The 19077-nt window shown below is 43.5% G+C and overlaps 2 protein-coding genes across 2 annotated transcripts in view; one reads left to right on the forward strand and one right to left on the reverse strand.

The window, feature by feature from the left end:
* ulk2 (unc-51 like autophagy activating kinase 2) overlaps nucleotides 1-8223 on the reverse strand; it is a 33972-nt gene extending 25749 nt beyond the window's left edge. The window contains exons 1-3 of the mRNA XM_080459403.1: nucleotides 7059-8223; nucleotides 2477-2569; nucleotides 2254-2295 (exon numbers count right to left, since the gene is read on the reverse strand). Of these exons, the coding sequence (XP_080315529.1) occupies nucleotides 2254-2295; nucleotides 2477-2569; nucleotides 7059-7148 (225 nt within the window). The 5' untranslated portion in view covers nucleotides 7149-8223. The remainder of the gene's footprint in view (nucleotides 1-2253; nucleotides 2296-2476; nucleotides 2570-7058) is intronic.
* On the forward strand, nucleotides 7479-16937 carry LOC308107354 (galactose-3-O-sulfotransferase 2-like; the record flags this gene model as incomplete). The annotated part of the gene is made up of 5 exons (XM_080459675.1): nucleotides 7479-7636; nucleotides 12268-12360; nucleotides 13288-13807; nucleotides 15287-16069; nucleotides 16746-16937. 5 exons carry the CDS (start codon nucleotides 7479-7481, stop codon nucleotides 16935-16937), a joined length of 1746 nt encoding a protein of 581 aa, XP_080315801.1.
* Nucleotides 16938-19077: the final 2140 nt, after the last annotated feature.

A 19077-nucleotide genomic window follows, 5' to 3' on the forward strand; every position in this document is an offset into this window, starting at 1 on the left:
GTGTTGGTCTTGTTCCTCAGTGTGAGGATATGACGGGTAAAGTGCAGAGGCCATTATTGATTCCTGCATAAATGTTATCCCTCTAAAGCATTCAAACAAGCACAATCTCCGATGGGAAGCTTTTATATATATATATATACTGTACATTTAATAAATACTTCAATGTTTACATGTTTCATTTTGTAAGTGAGATAAGATTAATACTACAACACTTCCTAAAGCTCGTTAGGGCTAATTTACACTAAAATGATTTTGAGTGAAAAACGCAAAACTCGGGTGTTTGTTTACACGACAGCGGCGTTCAGAGCGATTTGACAACAGTTCCCAAAGTGGGAGCTGTTTCTACATCTCGAAAACGCTGTCAATACCTTTCTGAATGAAAGTCGTCACTACACTCACACAAAAGCGTATTTTCAGCATTTAAATTTCGTCCTCTGGTATGATGGTGCTCACGGAAGCTCCCGAGTCCCCAAAGCGTAGTACGCAAGATCCTGTTCTCGATCCCGTAAGATCATCGATTCGCACTGGAAAAACAGTCTACGATCCGTTTCACTACATTTAAGACTTGTCTCGTGGCTTGAATACTTTTCTTTGATAAAGTCTGCCTTTTTTTTCCCGGGCTGAATCGGTCAAATGTTGATATTTTCGCCTGAGCTGCCGCGACGCCATCTTTCATATCCCAGAAACCCATGGGTGCAAGTTTCCGAAGATAAAATCAGTTAGCAAAACATACAGACAGTGTGATGGCTCCAAACTCTTTCTTTGTAAAGAAATCGACTTTGGTGTGATCGATTAAGGCAACTGCGGGTTCAAAATGAATGGTAATGGTCTTGTTTTTAAGTATTGGTTTATTCTCTGTGCAGAAAGTGATACTTTTATGGGAAGTATATTTTAACCTAATCAAACTAGCTTGTTCTGAAACCAGCTACCCTGTGTACTCTTTATGCTTCATGTCATTGAATATGATCGTAGTTCAGACTGTATGTCTGAGTGTGAGTGTGTGTGTGTGTGTTCTGGGCTCTGCCGCAGTAATTACATGAGCAGGGTGGAGGGAGGAGGACATGGGTGGACAGGATGAGCAGCACCTCTACAGAGGGAGGCCCACGCTCACACAGGAAGTGCTGCTCCTCCGTGGGAAGTGCTTTATCATCGCTTCAAATGTTTCTACCTCGCAGGGCACCTCTGTGTTCACAGTGGAAGTGCACTCACATGCAAGAGGCTGCATCGCAACGGAAAAGTGCATTTTCACCCCTTACAGCATTTTGAAGAAGGCAGACACTCTGAATTTACACAATCTTTCATAGAGCTGTGGTTATTATCGCTCGTATGTCGCTCCGTGGGAGGCCTGATTACCAAAAACAATTTCTATCATCTCAGCATGAATGCAGCGATTCAAAAGCGGTCGGGTTTTACTTGAAAATAAACGTCTGGTTCAGCTGTCTGGATGCAGAGTGCGAATGCAGCCAGGAGATCACGTAGAATGCACATGAGTCAGAAACCAGAGAAGGTGCAGCACGACAGTGTAAACAACCTGCAACGTACACTCTGGAATACAAGCTGTCCTCAGAGGACGAAGAGCATCAGAGTGTTTATAATGCAATACATGGACCTCAGATAGGAAGCAAAGTTAGACTAACAGTATGCTCTCCCTCTCTGTTCATCACACTCTTCATCACTCCCACAGTCAAAAGCATCAAAAATGCAGTTTTCTCTTCCATAAAATCTTTGTCCTGCACGAGCTGGTCATACGAGTACAAAAGAGCAGTACGTTTCAGCAATACTGAGGTTTTTTAAGGCTTCAGTACAAGATGCCACAATCACACACTCTAATGTCGACATGTATTGCAGCCACCTAGTGTCTCATATTCTAGTATACAGTAACTCCAGTTCTGCATATGGCAATATTTCATGTGTTGTGACAAAAGTACCATTGAACTTTCGACTGAAATACAAAACTAGACCAAAATGTTCAAACCTGTTTCTCGCTTCACTTTGACCCCGGGATTTAAACGTTTTTGTAAAGCTAAATAAAGTACAAGTACAAGTACTAACAAACTCTATTTTTGTCAACTGTAATGAGATGACCAAAAGTATCTTTACTCAGCGCTACATTCAAAGACCAACAAGGAGAACCTCTGGTCCTCTGGGGACATTTAATAGACTTACAGATGGAGGTTAACTCTTCAGTCAGAGGAGACAGGTACAGTCCTTTAGAGTACAACGATAATCTTCTGAACAAATAAAAAAACTCACCTGGACGTCGTAAAGTGCCACAATGTTCTCGTGCTGCAGCTCCTGGGGAAAAGCAGCAGAATATCAAGATGCATTACTGGGAGCAGTAACAAGGACGGAGCAGCTAATGGGATCTCTTTCATTGATATTTCTATCAGTCGACGGTGCAGCAGAAGGTCAATGTCAGATCACTCTCTGAGTACGCTCAGAAGATAAGTGAGAGGCAATTAGGAGTCATGCTCACCTTCAGGATTTTGATTTCCTTGCCAAGGAGGATCTGGGACTTGGACAGGTTCTTCTTATTAATGCTCTTGATGGCCACCTCCCAATCCGTCTTCTGCAAAACAACAAAAACAAGATGTCACATTACAATGCAGTTCGGACGAGGAGCCACTTATTCCATCCAGCGTGCCGATTTTATTTTCACCAACGTCTGCAGGCACACGGCAATGATTTCAGGTGAAAACACAAGACTTTGGTTGTAATTTCAGGGTCCGCTTATTACACCACAATGGTGCATTCGGAGCCACTGAAAATGCAACTTTTTGAAACGGCTCCCAAAGTCAAACTTTTCTAAAAGACTCTCTGGGAACGCTCAGGCTGACAAAGGAAACTCTGCTGCTGCGCATGTGCAGCACAGCCATAGTAAATAGTTCTTCTGCACATGTGCGAGTAGATGAACAACAACAACAATGGCGTCCCCCAGAGTGCTGTACGTGGTGCTCACTCTTTTCAATTTAACAACTCTCCCTCAACACACTGTACATGTATTACAACATCTTATGGATATACTTGACAGTCACCCATAAAAGCAACGCAACGTTTGACAATGCCGACACATGACATCACGTATTTCTCACCGGGTTGTATCGGGGGAGCTTTCACGAGTATTAATACTCCGTGCAGTATCGGACTCGATACTGGTTATTGGTGCGTCCTTATTTAATTCACATATTATTATGTAAATTCCTCCCGTGATGGAGCGTTGACAGATTAGAATGGAGAATACAATAATGTTGGATTTGTATCTATGTTACATTTCACTTCTACAAGCACTGGAGTATCAATCAGAACATGAAATAAGTTCATTTAGATGGGACGTTTCAAAGCTACCTCCATGGGAAACCTGAGTGCAACCATCCTACCAGATCTTCCTCTCATGACACCGTTTGTATGCACTTCTGACTAAACTGCACTGTCAACATTACTGTGTGGTAGCAGGCTGGAAGGACGAAGGAAACTTTAGACATCCAAATAACGGCAGGTCAGTTGTGTCTCTGACTGTCTGCTGAATGACAGCCCTGCCAGGAGCAGCCTGCTCACACTCAAAGCTCAGATTGAGGTGAGGGAACGATTTTATTTCCTCCCTGGGCTGAGATAATGTTTCCAGGGCTGCTGCAGGCTGCAGGAAGAGACTTGTGCCGCTCACGTGAGCTCTGACGCCGCCAGCACATGTGCTGCAATCATGCCACTAAGTACTCAGAAAAATACCAGGGAGACCAGATTCCTGCTCCCTGCACGACAAACACACGGAGGGGCTCGTTCAAAATCGACTCCGGCAATAAGAAAGGGTGTAAAGATAAGAAATAATAACGAGACTAAAAAGACAGGCTCTCCAAATGTATCTAGGTTAATAGGAGATGTTCCTGATCTGCAGGAGCAGCCCGCCTGAAGCCTGGCATCGAATCCAGCACACTGATGACACTGTGTGTGTGTGTGTGTGTGTGTGTGTGTGTGTGTGTGTGTGTGTGTGTGTGTGTGTGTGTGTGTGTGTGTGTGTGTGTGTGTGTGTGTGTGTGTGTGTGTGTGTGTGTGTGTGTAGCATCCATCCCAGGCTCACTGACAGCCTGCCCAGTCAAGTGTGACTGAGGTGCCAGAGCTACACCCATAGAGGACGGGGGGGGGGGGGGGGGGGGCAAAGTGACCCAACTGGCCTGTCACGTAATGCTGGAAGAGGGAGCTGGGTGTGTGTGTGTGTGTGTGTGTGTGTGTGTGTGTGTGTGTGTGTGTGTGTGTGTGTGTGTGTGTGTGTGTGTGTGTGTGTGTGTGTGTGTGTGTGTGTGTGTGTGTGTGTGTGTGTGTCTAACAAACCACATTAATGGTGGGCTGCTGTGCCACATAATGGGGAGCTAAGTGGTGCAGAGTAACGCTGCCGTCAGAGACTGAAGCAGGACCTCATTTTTCAGAATAACGCCAGATCTCACGGATGAATCGCAGCTGATTACAGGAAGCAGACATCAGGGGCCGGATGTGGCCTAACGGGTACCGACACACTACACATTATCACCGAGGTCATGGGGGCGAAACAAGACATTTCCAGAACTGTGTCACTCCCATTAGCTCGTGCACCTTTATGTAACTGCACTTTCATTCCAGCAGATTTATAAGATTTGATACACTAACCTCATTTCCATTAAGTTTTATTAGGGATGCATCAATACCACTTGTGGACGATGCTGCTGCCGGATGACGTCACACAATACTCCCCGGGTTTTTATCAGGGAACTTTTACGAGCACTCGGTGCATGAGTATCGGACCTGATCCTGGTATCGGTATTAGTGCATCCATAGACTTCATCTCTTTCATTCGCATAAATATAAACACAAATGTAGCTGGAATTTAGAACATTACTTCATTAGCATCATTAAGCGCAGTTATACCAGAAACCCACATTTGTTTGTTATACATGTTCGATAGATACTCCGGTAGGCACACTCAAGTACGAAATGTTTCTGCACGTGGCTCAAAACCAGGGTTATATTTATTGTTATGACAGTTCTCAAAAACCCTTCGAGAGTGAAAATATGCTATGCTATCAACCAAATGCAACATCAATTCATGTTTTTGTTTGTAATTTATAAAAAAATATTCTACTGCTTAACTGTTGATTGCTTTAGGACGGATGTGTGTATTATGACCATTGCACAGATTTGTAATGATGAGAGAGAAACATTCCACAAATATTCTTCATGAGTGGACGCTAACCAGTCAACGGACGGGAACATGCTGCTGCTACATGATGACACTTTTGCAGTCGTCACATGATTTATCTTTTAAAAACTGTCTAAAAATCCAGAATCCTAGACTTGGTCCTTAAACTTCAGCGAGATCAGAACCAAGATCAAACATGGACAAGCTTCTCTTTCCATTTTAAACCCAAAGACGAACATTATTGACCCACGTAATAATAACTACAGTGCCGTAACGGGGCACCGCTCCAAGTACTGTGTTTCATGTATGCCACTGCAGACAAAATGCTGCGAGTCCAGTACAGACGCTTCATGAACTCTCCTCCCATCCTGTGATTTGGTTCAGGGGTGGGTGTGGGGTGGGCGTGTTTGCCGGCGCTTTTCGTCACTGTGATGTCTTCAGAGGTCAGAGGTGGAGGAATCTGCTGCCTTTCTTAGGCCCTGTTTACATGGCAATGATTGCAAGTGAAAAAACAAAGTGTTGCGTTTTGGGCGTCTGTTTACATGTCACCGGTGCTTCGAGGCAATAAAAAAGCAACTCTCAGAAAACGGCTCCCAAGGTGGAACTTTTCGAAAATGCACCAAAGTAGAAAAGGCCAAAAATTAAATTTTCTGGGAATGCTTATTGCTAAAAATTAAATAATTAGAGTTGATGTTTTCTGTCAATTCACATGTCACAGGCTACGATGGACACTGAGGGGGAAGATTATGGTCTGTATAGCAGACGTTTGACAGCCCTGAGCTAAAGCTCGGGGTTTAGCTCAGGGGTGTGTATGTTTTTCAGGAAAACGTTCAGTGTCAGGCAGTTATGACATGACATCAGTCATGTCATAACTGATAGATAAGACTTTTGTTGAGCTAACAAAGTAAAAAAGAAAACTTGCTGGGGAAATGACCAGACTGTGTCATCTTATCTTTTACGAGCCTTAACATAAGTAGTACAGCGGGGCCACAGACGGTGCTACGTAATGTCCAAGCAGTCCATGATACCTCCTGTATGCAGGTGGCTCTAACCTTCCCACTCCTCCGAGGTCAACACAATCCTATAAATAGGCTGAATGGCATGCAGACGTTAGGACTTCATGGTGAGATCACATGCTATTGCACATGTCTGTTTTAACATGACACAGAGGCATGATTCCTCGGATGAGAACGTGATTGTTTGCTGGCTCAGAGTTTCAAGTCTCTGAGCTGGTTAACGATCGTGGGAAGCGACAGGAGCTGGTCTGCTCGGGCTTCAGCAGGGGAGCGTGGGGAAGCTCTAATACGGCTTTCATTAAGGAGTCCGGGACCATCTGTTTCACACCAGCAGCAACGGGGGCATCATGACGTCCTCTCCTGCATCTCTATTACAAACAAACAGACTCCTTCTGTGACAGTAAACCACACCCAGCTCAGAAGCACAGATTTGTTTCTGAGCAGGATCAACACTCATGTTTATGTGTGAAGGAGATCTCGTGCAGATGTTACATAATGGAGACTCCTATCCTCAAAGAGACAGAGAGGGGGGGGGGGCACTTCACCCCATCCTCCCTGCTGCCTCAGTACGTCAGCAAGTCATTCAGCAATGCCTGACTCATCCATTTCATGAATGAACTAAGCCACAGAAATAGACTTACACAACTAACATTGAGCTGATGAAATGATACTGAAACGATCATCTGACATGTCCCTGCATCAGTGTGCATCACATCAGTTTGGATGCAGGTGTCTAACGATAAAAAGACAGAAGAAAGAGAGGACAAGCTCGATATGCTGCTGCAGCCTCCACTGCCACCGACTGACCCAGATTCTTTACATGAAGCGTTTTCTTTTCCTGCAAGAGAAGAGAGAAGGGGAGACAGCAATGTATTTACCTTCCTGTGTCTTCCTTTGAACACCACAGCAAAGGCTCCATGTCCAACCAGGTCCTTTCTGCTGTACTCAAAATCCCCCACAGGCTCCATGGTGATGGGCTGAAGGTCCAGCTGAAGCTGAGCTCCTGGGTGGAGGCTGTGGTCCTCCTCAATGGGTGAAATATCACAATCCTGGGGGTCCAAAATATCCCCTGGATGCTTCAATAGTGCAGCTCCTGCTTTTGGTACTGCGGGATTATTTCATGACAGGCTGCTCTGATGGCATACATAAGACATGCAACCGGGACATTGTGCATTTACATGAGTCTGGAGGTCTGTGACCCAGCTGCAGAGGAGGCTGGCTAACACACTGAAGTGTCCCCGGACAACTGACCTGTCCACGGCCACAGTCTACATGATGCCGAACCTGCAGGACGGACCATGGAGGCAGACTGGAGCAGCTACAGACACCCTGCAGGACGGACCATGGAGGCAGACTGGAGCAGCTACAGACACCCTGCAGGACGGACCATGGAGGCAGACTGGAGCAGCTACAGACACCCTGCAGGACGGACCATGGAGGCAGACTGGAGCTATCTGTTAGCCTGACAGTGACATAACCCGGAGGCTCCTGCCGGCCTCATAGCTGCTGCTGCTGCCCGGAGCAGCTCCACACAGACGGGTTAAGAGCAGAATAATCCCGTAGTGAACCACACGGAGCTCCAGAACTCGGATTATTATCGGAAATGCAGAAGCTACGACGCTAACGTCAGTGTTAGCTTACAATAAAGATGCACTACATTCACCACAAGACGGTGGTCCTCATAATCTGTCCTCCAGGAAACGTCCCCTCAATAACAGTAATAATCAGTCCTCCTTGAAGAAATGTCCTCTCAATATTATAAATAAACTGTCCTTGAAGAATTGTCCTCTCAGAATTAAAAAAATAATAATAATAAACTCCCGTGAACGTCTAATTTCATCCGTGTTTATCCAGAAATGTCACTCCTGTTGTTCCCTTCCGCAGTGAAGTCTCAGTTCAGCCTCAGCGGGTCGGATGTGGCTTTAATTTTAGATCCACGGAGAGTTTGAGGAGATTTATAAAAGCTGCCGATGTAAAACCCAAAGGTTTTAATTCACATTTTAAGTGACATCAGCTCCGCTCAATGCTCTCCTCAACCATACTGACAGCCGCGGCCAGAGCCGCGCTTTTATAGCACATCCCTCCGCCAGCGTCAGCCCTCCGCCGCGAGAGTTAGTCCGTCTGCCGAAGCTTTGAAACAATGATTAAACGAGTGCTACACTCGGTAGAGCGCATTCTGTCGCCAAGGCCACATTTGTTTGCTGCACCGAGTTACCATTGCTAGTAGCATGATAGCCGTTAGCTCATATCGATGCTAACTGGGTAGGTCACGTAGCAACATCACTGAGCAGGGCTCTCCTATATAAGGTGCCTCTCTCATCCGCTTTGTACGGGACATTTTTTTCGCAGTTTTTTTCCGCATCTTTCTGCCTTCTTCTTTCTTTCTTTCTTTTTTTGCGCGGTGGGAATGTATGGACAAGCTGAAACTAGCAGATGGCAGTAGTGCAGGTTCACTGGTGCCAACTACATTGAACTAAAGTGAAGAAGAAGAAGAAGAAGAAGAAGAAGAAGAAGAAGAAGAAGAAGAAGAAGAAGAAGAAGAAGAAGAAGAAGAAGAAGACGAAGAAGAAGAAGAAGGGAAACAGTCATCAGGGACTAAAAAGCTTCTGCATGAGAGAGGGGAAAACAATCATCAGGGACAAAAGTTGTGGGAAACAATGTAGATAGACAGAACCAGTAGATGGCGGCAATGCAACTTTATGGACGCAAACTGGCTTTAAACCCAAAAGAAGACGAAGAAGAGTTCTTTGGGGTTTATTTGGAAATGGTTAGCCGTTAATGTTCCAAAATCAAATTATTGATTTGCCTTGGATGATGACAAATCATCCCTGAAACTTTCATGCAATTTGGATGAGTCGTTTTTGTGGAAAGTTGGTAAAACACATCCAAAACCAATAAATACATGCAGACGAAAACATAACAATCTTGGCTAAATTTCATTGGAGAAGGTAATTATAAAAAAACGCATCAATACCCCTTTAAACCGGAACCTAAGTCATTTTTTGTTGATTTTTACCTTCGGAGTCGACTGCTGATGCTGCTGCCAGCCTTAGTTGAACAGATCACGTTGTTATATCTTCATGTGAAAGCCTATTAAAGTTTACGTACAAAATAAAGTAAGTTTGAATGATCCCGGATTTTATATTTTAATTATATAGCTCATTATAATTGAGGCTGGCAGCATGAATTAGAATAAAGACACAAAAACAACAGGCAGTTAAATAGTATATAAGCTCCACGTTTCTCCCAGAGAAGGAGAAAATGCACGATCAACTCATACAACGTTTTTACCTTGAAAAATATTTTTTATTAACATCACCCATGAACAACAATATTGAATAATTGCATTATTGGGTGAATGTTGGAAGAAGGAATCCAAAAAGCAACTAGAAATTAAACGGGATCCAACACAGCAGGCTGCGCGAGTCCTGCACACGTGCACTGCCACACGTATTACACGTGTATTACCCAAAGTAACACTGCAACAGGCCTTTTGTAATTACAGTATTTGTGCTGGCATTATCACTTCATTGTCAAGAGTATCGGATTCACAAGAATCAGGAGAAAGGATAATGCAGTCACTAACATTTTAAGAGTGAATTTTAATCATTATTTTATTGTAATAAATAGAAATGAATTTAAACCAGAAGCAAAACAAACAAACAAACAGACCCATTAGAGATAAGATGCATCCAGCAGCATTGGGAGATGAATTTAAAAAAGCAGCTCTGACGCCCTCTGCCGGCTGAAACTCAACAAACAGTCTGGCTGCTTTGTTGACCCGCTTCATTCATTTTCTTTTTCCACCAGCATTAGCACTGGTAATCCACATGGACACTCATCCAGTTCACACAGACATACGTTCAGTCACGGTCTTTCCACTCACATCAAATCAACAAACCATCCTGTACATCAGCAGCTTTATTCCAAATGCTTCACGGACAGAACATACTACTCAGTGTACATTAAAGAAGAATTTACCCACATTTCTGTTAAACCATCGCGCTCAGGTCTCCCGTCATGCATTGCAGCGTCATGCATCGCGTCCCTCAAAGTCCCACGTTTGTTTTTTTTTAGCCTTGTAAAACTGTCAGTTAAACAGAAGGTTCCTGTGAACAACATTATCAAACTGATGTAAATAACGTTTTGATCCACATCTCACACTTAAAGAAAATGTTTTTAAAAACCAAACAAACAACCTCGCCAACACATTTCCGGTTTCTCCTTACGGAACTGTCTAGCTGCTGCCACCTACTGCTCATAAATGTGAACTGCACCTTAATGATGTCCAGAGGCGTATTGATGTTGCTTTACTGTTAGTCGAGTCGACATGCTGTACATTTCAGAATTTTTAGCATTCCAAATGTTGATGAAGTTGCACCTTAGTATCGTAGTCACTTAGATAATTAATCTTTCAAATACTGTTATTTCAGTCATGTTGGTTGAAGTATTAAGTTGTTCTTGCTTCAGGCATTGTACTTTATAGTGCCATAAGATTCATGTTGGAGACAGATTTTGTATTAAAATGATCCAAAATGTCTTCAATTTCTATTGTTTTTCACTAAAAAGGTGCTTCAGATTTATAATAATGGTGCTGCAGCATGGTAAAATGATTAGAGCATGTCTTAAAATCTCCAAATAGACGTCAAGATCTTTCAAATGGACCAACTAGACAAATAATCCCTGAAGAAAATCGATTTGGCTGCCATCTTGTAAAAATGGCCGCCATCTTGGATTTTTAAACGGCCAATCGGGCAAATTTGATCCAAATATCCCATCAACCACACCAAATTTCATGCTTTTATCATACTTTGCACAATTGTTCTTTATCCGCCCCACTGAGCTCTGCTCCGTCCGACTCGGTGAGTCTCGTCACCGTCAGCTGTTCTCAGACGACCAGCAGGAGGGAGGATCAAGATTCACTTCAGTTTCCTTCGTCAGTAAAACTTTGGTTAAACCTTTACATCTGTTCCCCGAGCCTCAGCATAACAGCTTTGTTGAGGTTAGGGTGAGATTAAATAAGTCAAAACCTTGATCAGTCTTCAAATAATCTGATTATTGTTGTTGATTATTATGAGCAGTTTTTAATTTAATTGGATTTCTAAGAATAACTCCTCTCCTTCAGTTTGTCTGAAATAAAATGGTTGATTGAACAGACACACTCTCTGCACAGGATTAGTGAAGAATGTACAGAGTAAAGGTGGCCCCATAAGTGGTTAGATGAATTTAAAGAATCTGGATTTGCCTGTGAAGAGCAGGGTAGTATTTCCAGTAAAGACACCCAGAGACACACACACACACAACCACACACACACACACACACACACACACACACACACACACACACACACACAACCACACACACACACACAGGTACACCTGCAGATCAGGACAGACAGACGAGAGCAGGAGTCTGCAGACTGGAGGACCTGGAGCTGAAGGTCCTGATAGGAAGATGTCTGGTCTGGACCAAGTCCCCTCTGCAGCTTCGTGAGTCCATTTATTATAAGCCCGTCCATCTTTATCTAACATCGTGTTTAATCATTGTCTTCTATTAAAAGTCTCTTGGACGGCAAATCAGTTAAAGGGTCATCGACTCTCCGGCATGTAGGAATATGTGTTTTTGGTTGCCTGTATTGAAAACGTATTTAGACCTTATTTACATAAAAGAAGACGTTATTTTGTCTTACATCTCGTCTTATGCTGGTTTGTCTGCCTTATGTTCGCAAATGTTTAGAAATAGATCTGGGCACTGCTGGAAAGCATGGTAATGCAGTTGTAGTTTGCGTAGCAAGTCAGAGGTCCACAAACTCAATCTCAGCCTCTCAGGGACTCTTTTGGCGTTAGAAGAGACAAAAGATGGACAAGAGATGTTTGAGTGTAACTGACTCTGATTATAAGTGAGAATAGCTGGTCTTTGCTCAGTGTTATGGTACTTTGCAGGAGATTCAATTCCTCCATTGACATGTAATAACAGGTGACTTAGATGTCTATAATACCTTTGTCCTACAGTAACAATGTGTTACCCACTACTTATCCTCCCATACTTTGAGAAACTTTGCCTTAAATTTTTTCTTTCTTCTGTAGGTGTCTGCAGCAGCGGCGTCGCTCACTGAGCATCTTCCTCATCGTGCTGGTGGTCTGTCTCACCATCCAGACCATCGACATCAAACCTTCCAGGTGAAGCCACGTCACCATCACTGTCTGTTTTTAATCAATCTGTCGGTCTGTGTGCGAGCAACAATGCCCGTTCCACAGCCTCGCTGCCTGAGGATACAGGCCGTGGGCCTTTCTGGATGTTCTGGGCCATGTACCCTCTGCCTGAAGGCAGCAGGTGGAACAGGTGATGTTGGTCACGGCCTCTCTTCAGAGTGACGTAGATGGTATTCATCTCTGGAGGAGTGCTCCCCAGGATTTCCCTCACTGGTTTTACCTCCTGCTGGAGTGGCTGCTGACCACACCAGGAATCCTGCAAAACACTGCCGAGGGCACAGCTGTAAAAGTGGGAATGAGATGATAACTTGTTACTTCAAGTTAAGAATGCCCGGGAGCACTTTCATTTAATTTGTGGCGGATATTAACGCATGAGAACGAGTTATTCTCTGGGAGCCACAGATTGAATCATCTCGTTCCCACAAGTTATTGATGCGTGGGAACGAGTTATGATCTCAATACCTTCATTAATACCAAAGGCTCAAAGGCTTTTGGAAATAAGAGGCTCTTTTAATCACCTGTTTCTGACACACAAAACTTCAAGAGGAGCTGCAAACAACATCCTGGAGAGGAGATGGAAGTCTTCGTCTGTGCAGCACATCCATCCCTCATACTCTGCTCCTCATCCCACGAATGCAAACGTGGTACCATTTCACCAGAATTTTCAACAGTGCAACAGGCAATGTCAAGAAGCATTGTTACAACTAAGAAATATATTGCTCAATACAAAATGTCTTTACTTTTTCAGCTTCTTATATACTGTTAAACACCCCCAGAAAGTCACAGTAACATACTCCTGATGGCCTCAAGAATGAATTCATCTCGGCAAAAAGAAAAATTTACTTGACATGTTTACTGTGTGTTAAAAGTAAAAACATTAATTTACTCTTACAGTGCCCTCTGGAAGCTTTTTGCCCTCGACGGGGGAACTGCAGTGAAATACTTCAGGACAAGTGAAGAGCCCAAAGAGCCTCGTCCTCAGATTGACGGTCCTCCTCCTCCTCCACTGCTTCAGCAGAACTTCACACCCCAACAGGAAAACCAGCCCACAGATCATCCACCTCCTGTTCAGGGGGTCCAGCTGGAAGACGACTTAGTGGAGGTCAAAAGTCAGAATGAAGGAGCTGGAAATCTGTCCAATGACGGGCTTCTGGAAAGAGGGAAACAAAACCCCCCAAAATCCTGCCAAGCAAAATCTCACATTGTTTTTCTGAAGACACACAAAACAGGGAGCAGCACTGTCCAAAACATCCTGTACCGGTATGGTGACAACAGGGACCTGACCTTCGCCTTGCCCCACAACGGAGGACACTTGCTGGCTTACCCGAAATATTTTAACCCAAATTTCGTAGCAAAGAAAGACCTGACACATTTTGACATTATATGCAACCACATGAGGTTCAGAAAATCTGAGGTGAGCTTCTTCACAAAACGATTCTAAATGAACTTTTATTGTCGCCGTGAGTGTTTGACTGTGAATTACTAGTTCAGATTGTGTGTCAGTGTAAACATCACTGCTGTGCTCATCACCAAAAATCAGAACCTTTGAAAGTAGAGAAGTTATATTACAAGTTAAAGAGTCAAAAAGTTACAGAGGAACGCATCTCTTCCGTTACTTTAGTCTGCCTCTGTTAAGCCTGTCTTAATAGTTTTGCTCATAGCAGACCCAGTCTGTTTGCTGTGTCCTAGCAGTTTATTCAAATCATAGGGTTTGGTATCGGGGAATTAGTTCAATAGGCAGAGGTAAGAACAGGGAACATCTGAGACGGGGCAAAAAGCAGACAACTGTCAAAACCACATGAAGACTAATATGAAGAACTCAACAAGACGTGATTAATGGCTGGAACGAGACTCTGCATCTGGTGCAGTAGAAAACTGCTGACAATTCAAGATACTTACAAGAAATTAGATCCCAAACAGCCTGAGATTGTTTGTATTTCTCTATTCTACTTGTTGAAAATTGCATTGATGTTTATACACTGCAATCTTCATGGGTAACATAATATTTATTTATTTATTTATTCATTTGATCGGGGCAACACGCACAAATAAACAATCCTATACAAATTGTACACAAATTGTAAATGTGTGCTCACCACAGTGTGCGGTTTCTCGCACGGGGATGTCCGCCGTCGGGTGGAACACGGGTCGGCGTGGGGAACATCTTTGGCCCTGTTTACACGACAACGTTTCACGTGACAACACCCAATCCGCTTAAAAAAAAAAAGGAGTGCGTTTCCACTGCAGCAGTGGACACAGAGACAACGATGTAGTTAGTCTGCCGGGCCACAGGAGGGCGCTGTTGCTTGATTTTGTAATGAATCTACACAAATGTGTGTGCAGAGAACAAGACACTACAAAGGTGAAGAAAATGGAGAGACCCCGACTTCCGCATGGACTGATGACGCATGGGATGCTATCAGGGAGAGTCTCCACTATTAAACTACTGATCTGGACCATAGAACTAGAATATGGACCGCCAGTGGTACCACTACTGGTCGGCCATGTTGGTTTACAACTGGATGAGCAGGAGGGAGGGGGAGAGATGCGCATGCGCATACCGGCTCCACTCGTATTCATTGTCGTGTAAACGGGGCGTTAATCTGGAATTGCACAAGTGCAGAACTACTTCTGTGTCTACAAAGGCACATGCATTTACTGTATTTTATAGAATGTTTGAACAGAATCTCCTGAATTTGGTCTGTAAACCTGTTTTACTGTGATGTTCATGCACGCAAATGTGAAACGCCACTTAATCAAAGGAGCCAGTGTGGTAACGCGTCTTGCTGAAGGTACAACCCTCAGCAAGACGCTGGTAAATGAGTGTTGTGTATTTCAGACGTGTTTGTCTCGGTTTTTGCATTAATCTTTGTTACTTTATGTTCTGCTGCAGGTGGAAAAACTGATGCCCAAAGATTCCTTCTACTTTTCTATTCTGAGACATCCTGTATCTTTAATGGAATCTGCTTTTATGTTCTTCATGAACTTCCGGAGGTTCAGATCCCTGGATGACTTCCTGGACAATGGCCAGAATAACGTATCAGTGATGCACCACTTTGCTCACAACACCCTGGCTTTTGACTTTGGCTATGACAACACTGCCACAGCTGACACCTCAGACCTGGAGACAATAGTGAACCAGGTGATTGCTGGCATAGAAAAGGACTTCCACCTGATTCTTATCACTGACTACTTTGATGAGTCCATGATCTTGCTCAAGCACGCCCTCTGCTGGTCCCTGGAAGATGTTGTTTCCTTTAAGGTTAACAGTCGCGCTAAACAAAGACTTACGTCTGTTTCTAGTATAACTGCTGAGAAAATCAAGAGATGGAACATTTTAGACTGGAGGATTTATCAACACTTTAACACCACCTTCTGGAACAAAGTGAGAAGTCTGGTTGGGGAAGAGGAGATGAAGCTCGAGGTTTCTCAACTGAAGGAGCTCCGAGCCAAGTTAACAAGCACCTGCCTGAAAGGTGGACATGCTGTTGCGCAAAAGGAGGTGAAAGACAAGACAGTGAAGCCTATCCATGGTGGATCAGTGGTGATTGAGGGTTATAACCTCAATCCCAACTTAGACATTCAAACCAAAGAAGAATGCCAAAGAATGATAATGCCAGAACTGCAGAACACGAGACGTTTGTATAGAAAGCAGTTTGAAAAAACAGCTCAGCAAGTGATTAAAGAAAAGCAATAAAAATACCACAGCAAGCAAATATTACCAATTTACAAACTTCATCATCCAGAGCAAATCAGTCTAACTATTGCTGTGACACTTGGCTGTCAATGAATTCCCCAAAGCATCAAATCTGAGACAGAATATGAGGCAGAAGACCTATGACATCCAAAATGGATGTGGTGCTTACAGCAGGTGATGGAAATATACTGAATGATCGTTCTGTAAAGAACCCAATGGAACAGTAACTATATCAGGAGTCCTTTCTATTTGTCTCTGTAACTGTATAAACCATGAACCACGAACACTGACTTTACCTGAGGCAAGTTGAGCCTGCAGTTCTTTAGATGTGGTTCTAGGTTCTTTTGGGACCTTATGGATGTATGGAAGGGTATCAGGGCCACTCAAGAAAAAACTATTGTAGAACGTTAAAAAGCAAAACAAAAAAAAAATCAATTGGCACTTTCAGAAGAAAGTTTAAATTTAATGTCAAATTTTTTTCACGAAGAAAAAAAAATCTAAATAGAATGACATCTTTTGTTTTTTTCATCTTGCACTTTGACAGAAGGTACAAGCCAAAGTAACAAACACCTGATTGGAAGGTGGACATTCTGTCAACCAAAAGACGGTAAAAGTGGGCTCTCCTGAGGCAGCGGGTGTTGGAGATGTCTTCCAGGGATGGAAGAGGGCAGCCAATCAGTCTCTGGGCGGTGGTGATGACCCTCTGGAGCCTCTACCTGTCCCAGACCCCCAGATTCAGCTCCAGGTCCAGACGTCTGCAGACTCCTGCTCTCGTCTTCCTGATCTGCAGGTGTACCTGTCCTTGACTGGGTGGACTCCTCCTCTTGAGCTGTCATCCCTCATATAGCCATACCTTTCGACAAACTAACCATGAAATTGACTTGACAGTCATGCAAAGGTTGTACCGTGACACTTCTTGCAAAAAGAATGTAATAAAATTCTCTTCAACTTTTTAAATCGCCCTCAGTCTGATTCCTGTGTTTTCTGTCTCCCTGAAGTTTTCACTTGGAAATTCTCCTGACACAATTTTCTTCAGAAAACAGGCAGCAGGACGTCAGTGTTGATGTCAGTGAGAGGTTGGGCCAGAAAAGCAGGGGATTGTTCTGTGAGGGGTTGTGATTAAAAGTCTCTGAAAGAATCAGTTTTATCAACAGCAACGCTATTGATAAGAGTCAAAGCGAGCATTTATAAATAAAATAGATTTAGGATTTTGGATTTTCAGATGTCTTCCAGTTTGGAGTGTCCATGTGGTCCTCAGTCAGACTGGCTGTGGGACCAAGACGGTCGTCTGAATCTGTTGGTCACGTTCACCATCGGTGTCGCTCTGAATGGCTATAGAAGACGTGGATTCCTCTGGCCTCGTGTCTCTAAATGTATGTGTAGATTGTTGTTAAAACACACACGATTGTGTTGATTTGGCTTAACAATTTGTCAAATAAAAAGTACCAAATTAAAAAACTGTAAAAAAAAAAAAACATGAACATGCATCTAAGACTGATAAGTATTTACTCACCACAATGTGTGTGTACATAGGTGTGTGTGTCTGGATGACTCTTCAGGAGGTACACAGCTTTTCTGGAAAATCCAGATTCTTTACATTTATTAAGTTACAGCGCATGCTTAGATAACAGGAACTGTATGGTAGCAAAGTCACAGTCTTCCACGCTTACATTGGTACTTGTCCTGTGTAGAGATTGTCTGTTCCACTAACCATTCTATTCAAGACAAACTGAAGAAGAGGATTGAATCTTACAAACACAATTAAATTGAATTCAATTTCAATGAGCAGTATAACAACAAAAGTGCATCAGATCATGGAAGATTAATTGTTCACTTCAACAGCAGAAAGTTATATGCAAACTTTCTATGCATCAAGTAATATTTATAGCATCATGATGCTAAAGCTGATGTTGGCAAGATGGCGGCGCGCAGCAGTCACACAACTCTCCGTGGTTCTTCATGCTTTTACTTCTTTACCACTACGATTGTATGTTGTTCCTCCAAGATATACAGCAGGGAGGAATTATTGTGGATTGGATTGCGCTATGGCCAGTCGGACCCTAGAGTGTGTCGTGGTACCAATCAGGTGTATCGTCCTGGGCCAGGTGTGGTGTTAAGTGGTCCCACCAGCATTTATCTGTAATTCTCCAACACTACTAGTGAATAACTGATTCTTGAAGCAAAAAGCAGATGAGAAACTGGTACTTGGATGCAAATGAGTCCAAGACTGATTTTACAGTGTTTGACTTTTATTCATTTCTCTGGTCAGTCCTACAACCATATGCATCTGCCCAATTATTTTTTGGAACACCCGTCATACATTCAGAACCAATCGTGTCACCAAAAGTCCCGTTTGGAGAGCCCTCCCTTTGGTTATTCCCTTTTTTGGGTGTTCTAATGGTGTTCCTCCCCTGAAGGTCACTCATGGGCCACCTACATCTGTTATGTTTCTATCCGTGTAGTCCTGTCATTCCCATGCCTACATCCCAGCCTGCTTATGGCACGATTAGAACCGTTGAGCAGAGCGTGCCAATTTTTAAAAAACATAGCCATGCATACAACCCAAACATAGGTTTCTATACCAAATGTGCTTATGCTAACGCTAAGGCATTTACTCATAGGTTATGATCACCATACAAGGCCAACCCACAACTTCGTTATTCCCTTCCGATGGACTGAATAAATGAAAAACTACAGGTGGCGCTATGCTCAATTGATGTAACCGTCTTATGGCTGTGATCAGATGTGGACTCTCATGCAACATGAAAAGTTTCAGTCAGAACGAAGCATGTACACCCCACTCCGTGTTTCCAACAGGTGGCGCCATGGTTGATGGTCGTAATTGTTGTACGGCCGTGATGAGAGCAGGACTCTGATGCAGCGTATCAATCACACCATGTTAAGGCTATTTTCCTTGAGCTACCTGTTCCATGGCAAACGTGGCTTAAATGGCGTTCCACCTGAGAGTCATGATATGGTTGTGATGA

The sequence above is a fragment of the Lipophrys pholis genome (genome assembly GCF_963383615.2).
Source record: "Lipophrys pholis genome assembly, chromosome: 3".
In the NCBI taxonomy this organism is placed as follows: Eukaryota; Metazoa; Chordata; class Actinopteri; order Blenniiformes; family Blenniidae; genus Lipophrys; species Lipophrys pholis.